Source organism: Grampus griseus (assembly GCF_964374135.1).
Source record: "Grampus griseus genome assembly, chromosome: 14".
Lineage (NCBI taxonomy): Eukaryota > Metazoa > Chordata > Mammalia > Artiodactyla > Delphinidae > Grampus > Grampus griseus.
In genome coordinates, this window is record NC_139008.1 from 6979273 (window position 1) to 6992467 (window position 13195).

The 13195-nt window shown below is 55.2% G+C and overlaps 1 protein-coding gene across 1 annotated transcript in view; it reads left to right on the plus strand.

Moving 5' to 3' along the window:
- Window positions 1–199: 199 nt before the first annotated feature.
- The window catches only part of ZAN (zonadhesin), a gene marked incomplete at both ends in the record, with an annotated part of 31293 nt that continues 18297 nt past the window's right edge, over window positions 200–13195 (plus strand). The window contains 17 exons of the mRNA XM_082671256.1: window positions 200–302; window positions 784–930; window positions 1072–1343; window positions 1520–1607; window positions 2402–2554; window positions 4467–4631; window positions 4969–5060; window positions 5246–5324; window positions 5416–5562; window positions 6094–6365; window positions 6675–6759; window positions 7233–8093; window positions 8752–8936; window positions 11191–11332; window positions 11497–11613; window positions 12114–12238; window positions 12434–12579. Of these exons, the coding sequence (XP_082527382.1) occupies window positions 200–302; window positions 784–930; window positions 1072–1343; window positions 1520–1607; window positions 2402–2554; window positions 4467–4631; window positions 4969–5060; window positions 5246–5324; window positions 5416–5562; window positions 6094–6365; window positions 6675–6759; window positions 7233–8093; window positions 8752–8936; window positions 11191–11332; window positions 11497–11613; window positions 12114–12238; window positions 12434–12579 (3179 nt within the window). The remainder of the gene's footprint in view (window positions 303–783; window positions 931–1071; window positions 1344–1519; window positions 1608–2401; window positions 2555–4466; window positions 4632–4968; window positions 5061–5245; window positions 5325–5415; window positions 5563–6093; window positions 6366–6674; window positions 6760–7232; window positions 8094–8751; window positions 8937–11190; window positions 11333–11496; window positions 11614–12113; window positions 12239–12433; window positions 12580–13195) is intronic.

The window sequence follows — 13195 nt, forward strand, 5'->3', positions numbered from 1 at the left end:
GGGATGTGAGGAACTTGGAGGGGAGATGCTTTCTAGGAGACAGATGACAGCTTAAGGTGAGAAGGCTGTGAGTGACCTATTTGAAAACCTTCAAGTAAATACATGTCACTGCATACACGTTGATACAATATGGATAAAAAGAAAGGAACAATCCTCCAGAAAGCTCACAGTCCTGGAGGCTTAACAGTTCTTGGTAACGATGAGGATCACATTTATTTTTTTTCTCTCTGTCTCCAAATCAATGCCAAGGAAAGAGAAGCCTCTGGACTGGAAGCCCGTTTCTAGCAGCTCGAGGGAAAACTGTGAGTTGGAAGCCGGGGCTGCTCAGTCCCTCCCAGGGGTGGCCACCCCAGGTGCCCTCAGGCAGGGTGATGACATAAATATGTAATAAATGTGTGAAGGGCAGCCCTCAGAGGATGGAGCGGAGAGGGAACCGGGGAGGAGTAGAGTACAAGTCCTGCCTGAAACATCCACATTCAAATGAACAACAACAAATGTATGCTTCCCAGACAAGCCTGCCTGCCTGCGACCTCCGTTTGCAACCCCTGACCTAGTCATTCTGCCCCTCACCAACCCCAGCCCTGAATTTCTCCTAAGAGAAGACTTATTTCTCAGCTTCCCTTTCCCAAATCTCTGCTCTGGACCCTAAATCTTAGTGGCCACCTTGCAACCCTTTTCTGCTTCCCTCCCCCCACCTCCTAACCCCCCCCAGCCCCACTGGCTCTGCAGCCGACCTCCTCCCCTCTGCCCTCTCCTGGCCTCACAGTGGCCCTTTCTTCCCAGCCGTTCTCACCCAGTGTGATTTTGAGGATGACTCCAAACCCCTCTGTGATTGGAGCCAAGTGTCTAAAGATGACGGGGCCTGGACTCGGGCCAGTGAGCCCTCCCCCACCAGCAGCACCGCGCCCCCCGGCGGGTACCCCAATGGAAGTGAGGAAGCCGAAGGTTTAGGGAGGCATCTGGGAGGTGGACACTGGTGGATCTGGGTGCAGGGAGGCGGCCGGAAGTGATACACGGGCTCTGGGAAGGGGGGCGGCAGGGCCTCACCATCCCTGGCTCTGTCTCCCCCAGAGGGCTACTACCTGCGCATGGACTCCAACACCTTCCGCCCGGGCGGGGTGGCGCGCCTGCGCAGCCCCCCCGTATGGGAGCAAGGCCTCCTCTGCGTGCGCTTCGCCTACTACATGTTCGGGCCGTCGTGGGGCGCCCAGCTCAAGCTGCTGTTGACCACGGACCCCAAGGGCAAGCGCCCCAACGTGCTCTGGAAACACAGGAACACCCAGAGCCCCTCCTGGATACCCACCGCCGTCACGGTGCCCATCGGGCGCATCCTGCCCAGTCGGGTGAGGCCGAAGACACGGCCTGGGGTCCCAGTGGGACTCTGGCTGTGGGGGGTCCAGGAGGGGCTGGGCTGGGACAAGGAGGGGCACGGGGGCTGGGCCACCTGAATTCAGGCAGGAAAGTGGGAGCCCGAGGCAAAGGGGCTCACAGCGTGGGTGATCCCCCCTCCCTCCCGCAGCTGACATTTGAAGGAGTCAGGGGCAGCACGGCTTATCTGGACATCGCTCTGGATGCCATCTCTATCCGTCGGGGCTCCTGCAGTCGGGGTGAGCCCCCGTCCCTCCTCCTCTTCCCCCCACGCCTATACATCTGCCCAGGTGGCAGGAGTAGCTCAGGGACCGAGAGCCTGGTTTCTTCCAGAGCTGGGGCGACTTGCTTCCCTTTACTTCCACACCCCACACCTTTGACCCCTGAAGCAGCCACAGCTAAAGAGACGTTCTCCTGGAACACAGAATTGTGGTGACACCTGTCCTAGAGTGACCAGCCGTTCTGATTTGCCCTGGGCGGTCCCTCTTTTAGCACGGAAGTGCTGCATCTCAGGAAACCCCTCAGTCTCTGGCAAACCTGGACATTTGGTCAACCTGGCTGTTACCCCAGATCTATCCAGAATTAGCACTCTAGGCTGATGTTAGAGGTTTGAGGGGAGCGAATTCAAGGGAAGGGACATTCCAGAAGCTGCATGCAAGGAGCCAACACTTACTGAGCACAGGAACTGTGCCAGATGCTCCCACACGGGGTGTAACTTACAACAGGCAAGTGCTGTTGTTCCCAGTTTATCGATGGGGAAACTGAGGTTTGGGCAGCCTAAGTAATCCATGCCAGGAACACAGCCACTGGGGAGCAAGTCCATATCTGGCTTGCAAGCCGGCCGTGGCTCACATTAGGACCCAGACTGAGACTCAAGGGTTCTGACTCCAGACTGAGGCATACTTTTTTTTAAAAAAAAATTTTTATCTTATATTGGAGTATAGTTGATTAACAATGTTGTGTTTGAGGCATACTTTTCTGAGCTGCCTCCCCTTAGAAAAAGCTAAATCCTTCCTCTTTCCTTTTCCCTCAGTCTGCAAGACGCAAACGTGCAGTTTTGACACTCCAAATGATCTCTGTGGCTGGAGCTGGATCCCGACGGCCTCTGGGGCCAAGTGGGTCCAGAAGAAGGGGTCAACAGGGGTGCCGAACGTGGGGCCTGAGGATGACTTCTCTAGCCCTGGTAGTGAGTAATGGCCATGCTTCTTCCGTCCTTTGACTTTCTGAGCTTCTAGTGACCTTTGCGGGAGTTTACGATGCTTGCCTGACCACCCTACAATAACTCTCTTGGGATGGCCTGGGGCGAAAGTCAGCAAGCTCAGACCTCCATCAGCTTAAGTTACAGGACAGAAAACAGATTCTAAGCACCCAGCCAGCTTCCCCCACTGCCACCCCAAAAGCCCTACAGCCGGTAGACCCAACACAGCCGACTCCTCACCTCTTTTCCCTGGCACCCTTCCTTCTTCATTCATCCAACAAATATTTATTGAGCACCTACAATATGCCAAGTCCCAGGCCGTTGAGATGCATCAGCTTACAAAACAGACAGAGGATGGTGGGGGACAAGGAGGAGACAGTTCCTGAAACAATAAAGAAGTAAATTATATAAGCTTTAAGATGACCAGCGCTATCAGAAAAAAAAAAAAAGTTGAACAAAGTAAGGGGATCGGGAGAGCAGGGTAGGGTGGGTTGTAAGTTTTAAATAGGGTGGTCAGAGTAGATCTCAGACAGGTCACATTTGAGCACAAACTTTTAGGAGGTGAGGGAGTGAGGCACGAAATTATCGAGGGGAAGAACATTCTAAGCAGAGGGGCCAGCCATGCAAAGACCCTGAGGTAGCAGTGGCTTGGGGGGTGGGTGTTGAAGTGCAGCAAGGAGCCTCGTGGCTGGGATGGAGAGAATGAGCTCAGACGGGTCCTAGGAGGGGCAGACCATTGTCAGGACTGATTGTGGCTTTTATTCTATGTGCATGGGGAGCCTTTGCAGGATTTGGAGCAGAGGAGTGACCTTATCTGACTTACGTTTAAAAGGATCACCTGGGTTTTTTTGTATGAGAAGCCACTGAAGGGATGGGGCAAGGACAGAGGCCATTCTCCTCCACCCTTCCCTCCCCCCAAATCCTTGCTCTCCTTCCTCTGATCCTTCCTGCTGCCTGAGGTTTGCTTTCTAGAAAGACCTGGTGAAAACCCCAGCCCACGTTCATTCTCAGCCCCTGGAGAACAGGGCAGGGCCAGCCCATCTCTGCATCCCCCTTAGATTTAGCACCAAATCCCGTGCCCAGCAGTTTCAGTAAACGTCGTTGGGTTTGTTTGTTTGTTTGTTTGTTTGTTTCCATTTTCTCTCTCTTCCTTTTTCCACCTTGCTCCCTTCCTTACGTTCTTCCACCTTTCCTCTTTCTCTCCCGCATCTCCTTTTCCATTTCTCAGACGTCCCAGTATGGACACTTGTTGCGTTCTTTCACCATTTTACTCTTTCCCTCCTTCTTCCCTGTTGGCTCCTTTCTTTTCTCTCGCACTTCTGCCCACTCCCTCCTCTTCAGCCGTCTTCTCTCCCTTTCAGAAGGACACCTTTCCGGGTTTCACTCTCCAGGCAGAACCCCGTGGGGCGTCCGGCACGTGCGTGCGCGCGGTCGGAGGCCTCTTTAATTCCCCCCTCCTTCCCATGGCTACCAGTTGCGTCACGGAGCGAGGTCCAGGCTGATTGGCTGCGTGAGCTGGCGGCAGGGGGCAGGAGATCCCTGCCGGTCCGCATCAGATCGGGACTCTCACCACTTTGCGTGAAGCAGCTATGTCCAGTGGGTTAAGAAAAGGAAGAGGATGTGACTGTGGGGGGACCTCAAAAGTCTGAATCCAAAGGACAGGATTCTGGCTGCTTCTGAGAGGATGCCGCGTTTCTTGGGCGGCGCCCGCGTCCTCACCGAGACCTGCCAAGCACTTCTGGAAGGAACCGAGGCCTCAGCCAGTCGTGTGATGGGTTTAGGCCCATCTCAGCGCCGGCTGATCCTAGGCAATTGTTAGGGCTCCCCAGGGCCAGGCTCCCTGCCCTCGCAGCCCCTATCCCTGTGCCATCCCCCACTTTACTGGCCTTTTCCTTCCCAGGTGGCTTCTACATGCTCCTGGACCCCAAGAATGCAAAACCGAGGCAGAGCTCTGCCCTCCTGAGCCCTGTGCTCCAGTCCTTCGGCTGCCTGAGCCTGTCCTTTCACTACACCCTACGCGGCCAGTCTCCTGGCGCAGCCCTCACGGTCTATGCTTCTGACTTGGGTGAGAGTGACAACGTCATGGCATTTACACTGTCCTGAGGCTCTTCTCCCAGGGTTGGGTTGACGAGGAAACGTGGGGGCATCTCTTGGGGTCTGGGGAAACCTGGGATACTTGCAAGATGATTCTGCGGAGTGGAATTTGGGAGCGGAAGGCACAGGGTTCTGGAAAAATAGATAAAAACGCCAGGAGAGTGAGAGAGAGAAGGACGTGCTTGCACGTCGGGGAGGGGAATCCACTCCAAGTGGTCCCTCTGCTACTCATCCTTCTGAGTATAGGTTTGAAGTCATTTTCCAGCCCCCAGTCATCTCACTGCTCTCTTGGGTTCCTTCCATTGTAGGCAGCCGCCGGAAACACACACTCTTTTCAGGACAACCCGGACCCAACTGGCAGCCTGTTTCTGTCAATTACACAGGCCAGGGACAGATTCAGGTACAGAGGAGCAGGAGGTGTCAGGTCTCCTTGGACGTGGGAGGCGCACCTGTTATTGACAAGGACTGAAGATCTGGGCCCTGGAAGCCGGGTGCCTGGGTCCCTGAAGAGAGTAAAATCAAATGGAGGGGGCTGAACATTTGGGCTGTTTGCTCACTCCCGGCCCCTTCTCCCTCTCTCTTCAGTTCACCGTGGTGGGCGTGTTTGGAGAGATCCCAGAGCCAGTGGTGGCGGTGGATGCAATCAGCATTGCTCCCTGCGGGGGTGAGAGCAGCTCTGAGAATGGGGGTTGGGGATGGGGGAGGAATAGAGAGCATGGCCCAGATTTCTCCCATCTCCCATTTTGATCCCCCAGAGAGCTTTCCTCAGTGTGACTTTGAAGATGAGGCCCATCCCTTCTGTGACTGGGTCCAGGCATTACAGGATGGCGGACACTGGACCCAGGGAAGTAAAAACACGCTCATCCAGGGTACAGGCCCCTCGGGAGCCTCCCTTAATGGAGGTGAGGAGATGGAGGACCCCTCAAGCCGACGAGTTACTGAATCTGCTCCAGCGAGGGGGTGGACTGCTATGATTGGCGCAAGGTGTGGGCGGTGAGGGTCAGCCAGCGGGTGTTTCCTGGGAAGCCGCCATGGGCCAGAGCTGTGGAGGCCACAGAGGTAGAGTGAGCTGAGGATTCTCGTGGTTCTGGGGTCACTTGAAACCCCCAGAAGATCCAGGTATAGTGCTTCATTGAGCCCAAGGCCTCAAAATCCACTGGGTCGTTTTCAGTCAAGACATTGACTGGTGCAGCCAACAAAGGAATCTGGGTTGCTGGCTTGGTTTTCCCTTTCTTTCTGATCCTGCCTTCTTAGTTAGAAGTCTAAAATGAGCAGAGAAAAAAACAAAACAAACAAACAAACACCCCACTGCAATGTGGGGAGTTTGGGTGTTTGCATCAAGTCCCCATTTGGAAAGCAAGATGTCGCTCAAGAAAGCACCAGACTTGTCCTCTGCAGGTTTCTCACCTTGCCTGTTCCCTTCTTTTGCCCAGAGGGTCACTTTGTCTACCTTGAGGCTGACAAGTTCTCCCAGGCAGGCCAGTCTTTCAGACTGATGAGCCGGACCTTCTGTGCCCCGGGTGCGATCTGTGTGGAGTTTACCTACCACATGTATGGCCTCGGGAATGGCACAAAGCTCAGGCTTCTGCTGGGGAGCCCTGCGGACAGCTCCCCAACTCCTCTCTGGGAACGAGTTGGGTCTCAAAGCGCTGACTGGCTGAACGTCTCCATCACCGTCCCTTCGGGACATCAACAGCCCATGCAGGTGAGAGACAGAGAGAGTCGCTCTTTAAGTGTCACTGTGAGGCCAGGTGAGGGGGACATAACGCCTGGGATCAGGGAGCACAACCAGGGCTGAGAGGATGAGACACTGGAAAAACAGCAGAGCAGAGGGTGCTCTGTGTTCCCTGTGAGGCTCTCTGGCTCCTGGAAGGGGCCCGGGCCCCCGTTGCACTGTTGAGGCCAGAACAAGGCGACATCTTAGCAGAGGACAGACCCTCTGCTCGGAGAGTCGCTGAGTTGACGGGGATTCACTTTCATCTCTCTCTTGCTTCTTTCTCCCTCGTACCTTCAGCTGATGTTTGAGGCCGAGAGGGGCACCAGCACCGCCTTCATTGTTGCTCTGGGTTTCATCTCGATCAGTCACGGGACCTGTCATGGTAAGACAAAACCCCAGGTCCCGGAAAGGGGGCCATGCTCCAGGATGACCATCTCTTGGGCTTCTCTGCGTGAGCTGCTTAAAATGCAAGTCCTCTTTTGTGTCGAGTCCTCACGCAGCTTTGTTTCCTATATTCTGCCCACCCGTACCTTCCCAGCCCCATCAGAATGCTTGCTTGAGTGAGTGGGACTTTGACGCCGTGGATTTCTGGGGTCAGACCCCTCACCTAGTGAATGGTGATCCCGAAGGGAAGGCTGATATCCTATTTGTTATTTGTTTCCTGTACCCGGCGCAAGATCGGACGTATGTTAGGAATGGTGTTGGTCAGTGTTACCTGAGTGGAGGCTGGGGCGGGGAGGAGAAGGAGAGGCGTGAATGAGTTACTGCTTTGAGCGCACCCATTCCAATTAGATGTGAGTCAAGGGCGGGGTGGTACGATTCTGACTAAACTCCAGGGATTTATTTTCTTTGCAGGACCTGCATCAGTAGCGCCTCCTTCCAAACCTGCCGTTACCTGCACTGGCCCTCCTGAAACCCCTGTCTGCACAGAGAAACTTGTGGCCCCTGAGGAAACACCCACCGTCCCCACTGAAATATTCACCATCCCCACAGGGAAACCTGTGGCCCCCACCGAAAGGACCACCTTCCCCACTAAAAAGACCACCATCCCCACAGAAAAACCCACGGTCCCCACCGAAAGGACCACCTTCCCCACTAAAAAGACCACCATCCCCACAGAAAAACCCACGGTCCCCACTGAAAGGACCACCTTCCCCACTAAAAAGACCACCATCCCCACAGAAAAACCCACGGTCCCCACAGAAAGGACCACCTTCCCCACTAAAAAGACCACCATCCCCACAGAAAAACCCACGGTCCCCACAGAAAGGACCACCTTCCCCACTAAAAAGACCACCATCCCCACAGAAAAACCCACGGTCCCCACCGAAAGGACCACCTTCCCCACTAAAAAGACCACCATCCCCACAGAAAAACCCACGGTGCCCACAGAAAGGACCACCTTCCCCACTAAAAAGACCACCATCCCCACAGAAAAACCCACGGTCCCCACAGAAAGGACCACCTTCCCCACTAAAAAGACCACCATCCCCACGGAAAAACCCACGGTCCCCACCGAAAGGCCCACAGTTCCCACCGAAAGGACCACCATCCCCACGGAAAAACCCACAGTCCCCACTGAAAGGCCCACAGTTCCCACGACACCCCAGCCCAGCCCAACTCTTGTACCCACCTGGCCAACAGTTTTCGTGATGCCAAGTACCTCCATGACCACCGTGACCCCGGCCACCACTGCAACCCCAAGACCTACTCCAGGTTTGTGGTGGAGCATTGGACAAAGAGCTGAAAGTCAGAGACAGTGATGAGGGGAGAGGGCTGGGGAAACGGACGCTTCCAGTAGAAAACTGCAGTCTCAGAGGAGAGGGGAACCAGACACGATGACTTTAGAAAGGATGATGAGGACGACCCTGAGTGAGAGGGCCGCGGTGGGGTGGGCATGGGGGAGCGGGAGTTGTTGGGAACCAAGCACTAGACTTACTATTGCTTTTTTTTTTAATTGAGATATAATTCACTGCTGTAAAAATTCATCCTTTCAAAGTGTATGATTTGGTGGTTTTAGCATATCCACAAGACTGTGCAGCCATCCTCACTTTTCCATGTCAGGACATTTGCATCACCCCATAAGGAAAGCCCGTACCCGTTAGCGGTCACTCCCATTCCCCCCGCCCCCCAGCCCCTGGCAACCACGAATCTGCGTTCTGTCTGTTCGGTACATTTCATACCGAGGACCTGGCTTCTTTTTTCTCAGCATATGTTGTTGTCAAGGTTCATCCAGATTGTAGTTTGTGTCAGGACTTCCTTCCTTTGAATGGCGGAGTAACATGGACCTCCTTCTTCAAGAAGAACGGGAGTGGGGGGTAGAGGGGAGACAGGAGGAAAGCCGGCGGCTTGACGGAGGCTGTTTTCCCCTCAGCGAGCTGCCCGCCGAATGCCCACTACGAGCGCTGCGCCTGCCCAGCATCCTGCCAGAGCCCCGCGCCCAGCTGTGGGCTCCTTTGCAAGTCCGGCTGTGTCTGCGATCCTGGCTTTCTGTTCAGCGACTCCCGCTGCATCAATGCCTCTTCCTGCAATTGCTCCTACAATGACAATTACTATAAGGTGAGACCCCAGGATGCCCAGATCCTCTGAGGGAGACTGAGAGCAGAACACCTGGGGTCCAGCGCCACCTGCTCCCCAGGTGACATGAATTTGGCTCCATGGGACATTCCCAAGGGGTCAGCTCGCCGGCAGCTGTGACACGGTGGTGGAGTCATTCATTCGGTGTGTGGTTTTTTGCCTTAACTTTATTATTTTCTTTTCTTGGCCACGCCACATGGCATGTGGGATCTTAGTTCCCTGACCAGGGATTGAACCTGTGCCCCTTGCAGTGGAAGTGCGGAGTCTTAACCACTGGACCACCAGGGAAGTCCCTCAGCTCTGTTCACACAATAAATACTTGTGAAGCACCTGCTTTGGCCCAGCCTGACACTAGGCTGTGTGGAAGATCTTGTCAGCCCGTGGCCCTGTCCTCGGTGCTCCTGGCAGCTTTGATATTTCTGTATTTCTCCGTCCTGCACTGGCAGCCATGATGCATTAGACGATAGACCAGCCAGGTGGTGCAGGGCCCTCATCTCCATCCTGAGGAAAGTCAGGGGTCCCTGAGTATACAGAGAGCCCTGGACACTGAGTGTGTTCAGGCATTTTCAGGGCAGAATGAGGCATTCTAGAACCTTCTTCCAACGGAACTTGCCAATTTTGATAGGCTAGGTCAAAGGAGAGGAGATACTGTTCTTGTCTCTCCTAATTGATGCCCATCCCCATCCCCCCGGGAGATTCTGGTGGAGCACAGGCTCTGGGCCAGCGCTGTCTAAGAGGGATGGCATGCAAACCTCACACAGCATTTACTTGTCCTAATAGCCACATTAAAAAAAAAAAAAACTACAAGGAGGGAATTCCCTGGTGGCCCAGTGGTTAGGACTCCACACTCTCACTGCTGAGGGCCCGGGTTCAATCCCTGCTTGGGGAACTAAGATCCCGCAAGCCACGAGTGAGGCCAAAAAACAAAAAAAAGAAAAAGTACAAGGAAACAGGTTAAGTTAACTCCAGTCATCTACCCGTTTTAGCCTGTAATCAATGGTTATCAATGAGATCATTTGCGTACCTTTTTTTTTTTTTTCCTACTAAGTCTTCAAACTCCAGTGTGTATTTTCCACTTACAGCCTGTGTCAGTTTGCACCGGCCACATCTCAGGAGCTCAGTGGCATGTGGCTGGTGGCCACTGTATTGGACAGAGCCGCCCAAGAGTCAGGCCAATCTGAGGTCAAATCCCCGCTCCGCCACTCGTTTGCAGAGTGACCCTGGGCGAAGTTCTTTCTTGCCTTCTTCAGATCTGTTCCCATATCTATAAAATGGGCACAACAAGATTTTCTACCTCATTAGGTTGTTGTGAAGGTGAGATTAGATCCTGACACAGAGCAATTACTTAATAAATGCTAATCACCATTGTTAGCAATTTATGGTAAATATATGCGACCTGTGAAGCAGAAGTTCAGTCAGCTATTCATTAGCATCAGTTCCTCTTCTCAGCTCCGGCATTCTCCCCACGGGGCGTCCGAGTTTCTTGCTTGCCTCTCCGGGGGCCCCTTCCTCCTCCAGCCGTCTTGACCGGTCTCCCGGGCGTCCCTGCGTCAGTGTTGGGAGTAGCTTCAGCTGCAGCCTGGGTAGAACTATCTGTCACAACCATCAGTACCAAGCATCTCTTCCCTCTGCCCCGGGAGACACATACGAACTTATTGTATGTTCACTTATGCGTTCAATAAACGTTTATTGGGTACCTTCAAACCTCTCGGCATTGGGGTAACCACGAATAGGGCATGTCCTTGCTCTCCGATTCCGGGGGGCACATAGGATGTTGGTTCGTTCTTTCATTCAGTAAGTATTTATTAAATGAGAACTCTTTGCCAGGCGCTGTGCTACGTGTTGGCGCTGAGATAGTGAGTAAAGATAGACATGGTCCCTCGCAGGGGCGCTTATCAAATACTCACAAAGATGAATATAAAAGTGCAATTGTGGTAAGTCCTGGGAAGGAAAGGTACCCAGAGGTAGTCAAGGAGGTCTGGAGAGTCTTCCTGAGAAGGTAGCAACCCTTGAGCTGAACTCCGCTAGTTGCACAGGAATGGGTTAGAGAGAGGGAGAGGGACACGTTCCAGCACAGCATGTGCAAAGGGCCTGGGTTGAGCAGGAATATCTGGTAGGCAATGAGGAGAGGAGTCTGAGCAAGGTGAGGTCTGCAGGAGGAGAGGGGACTACAGCATGGGATGACAGAGTCTGCCCAGGAGCTACGGCCTCGTGACTCCGGCCCCCTTTCCCTCAGCCAGGGACGGGGTGGTTCAGCCCCAACTGCACAGAACGTTGCCGCTGCCAGCCTGGCGGTCGGACGGAGTGCCAGCCCTATAAGTGCGGGACACATACAGTGTGCCAGCTGAAGAATGGCCAGTACGGATGCCACCCCTATGGTGAGACCCTCAGGCTGTTCCCACCTGTCCACGTGGGTGTGACTCCAGGGTCCCCATCCCTCCCTCGACCAGGGGAGCCCGGGCAGGCCACTGGGTGGGTGAGGTGGGCCCTGGGGCCTGGCCTGGTGAACCAGCTTCACATGTCCCCGGTGTCCCCTCGGCAGGCACTGCCACCTGCTTCATCTACGGAGACCCTCATTACCTGACCTTCGACGGGAGGCACTTTAGCTTCATGGGCAAGTGCACCTACATCCTGGCCCAACCCTGTGGCAACTCGACGGGTAGGCCCCTGGAGATGCCCCCCGACGGCCTGGGCGTGGGGTCTGAGATCAGAAGAGCTGGGCATGGGGCGCACTGGCCGGCAGGAAAGGGCCAGAGCCGCTGGCAGGGGCAAGATGGGAGCAAGGCCGGCGGTCGAGCAAGGGATGACACGTCCATCCCCAAGCAGGACTTTGTGAGGACCAGACCATGGGGAAAATGCGGGTTAGGACTCCTCTCTGGATCCGTCGCTTCCTTGGCTGGCTTGGACTAGGGAGTGCCTGGCAGAGGAGGTCCCTGTGCCCTGGGGGGACAGATTCGTGGCACACAGCCCCACGCTATTCTGGACGACGCCCCACTCCTGCCAGGGTCCTTCCTCCCCTCTTGAACCGTAGAGCCGCCACCTTTGTGGCCCTTTATCCTCGCAGGGCGCAGGGCCGGTTGGGGGTGGCACCCTCAGTGGGTGCTCAGAAATGCTTCTGGAATGAGCCCCTGGGCGCTCTCCGCCCCTCTCCCTGCCCAGAGCCATTCTTCAGGCTGACGGTGAAGAATGAGGAGCGAGGACAGGAGGGCGTGTCCTGCCTGAGCAAGGTCTACGTGACTCTGCCCGAAACCACCATCACCCTGCTCAAGGGCAGACACACGCTGGTGAGTCCGTTCTCCACTCAGCCCTGCAGGGCTGCCGGCCTTGGCTGTGGCCTTGTCCCGCCCATCTCCTCCAGAGCATTCCACGTGGAGCAGAAGAGGTCATTAGCGTGGCGGTGGGGATCTGGGAGTCCGCTGGGGGTCCTCCTTGACCCCCGGATCTGTCTCTCGGTCTCCTCCCTCGGCCCCGCCTTCCAGGTTGGGGATCAGCGAGTCACCCTCCCAGCCATACCTTCTAAAGGCATCTTCCTGACTCCAAGCGGGCGATCTGTGCAGCTGCAGACGGCATTCGGTCTGCGGGTGAGATGGGATGGTGACCAGCAGCTGTCTGTGAGCGTGCCCAGGTGAGGGGGCGACCCAGCGAGGCAGCTACCACTCCTCCCACCCTGCCCCTCCCTCTCCCGGGACCCTCCCATCCCCGGCCCCTGCCATCCCAGGCGCTAATTCTCAGTCGTGGGTAGGAGACACCTAGCTCAACAGACAGGCCTCCCTTTGGTTGAGGAGGGGGAGGAAATGGTTTCAGGGCAGTGTGATAGTAGCAGGATATATACACAAGGCTTTGGGAATGTTCTAGAAGGGGTTGCTAATGAGTCGTGGGAGCCTTCAGAAGAGTGGTCCCTTGACTGCAGTCTTCAAGGATGAGTAGCTCCTCAGATGGCCAAACAAGGGAAAGAAAGACTATAGAAATAGTGAACAGTCATCGCGAGGGAAAAAGTAGAATGTCTTAGGGCCAGCAAGAAGTTTGTTGTGGCTGGAAGATGAAGCGTGAGCAGAAGAGGACGAGGGGAGGCGTCAAGGTGGCTCGAGAGTGAGAGCTTGGGGCCCTTGCGTGCCTGGTGCCTGGCGTGGAACCCTTGTTCCGAGTCTGCACCTCTGCATCCTCCACCCGCCTCGTGCCAGTGGCCCCCGCGACTCATCTCCTCTCTGCTGTGGTCCCTCAGATGCCGGAGGCCCCTTCTC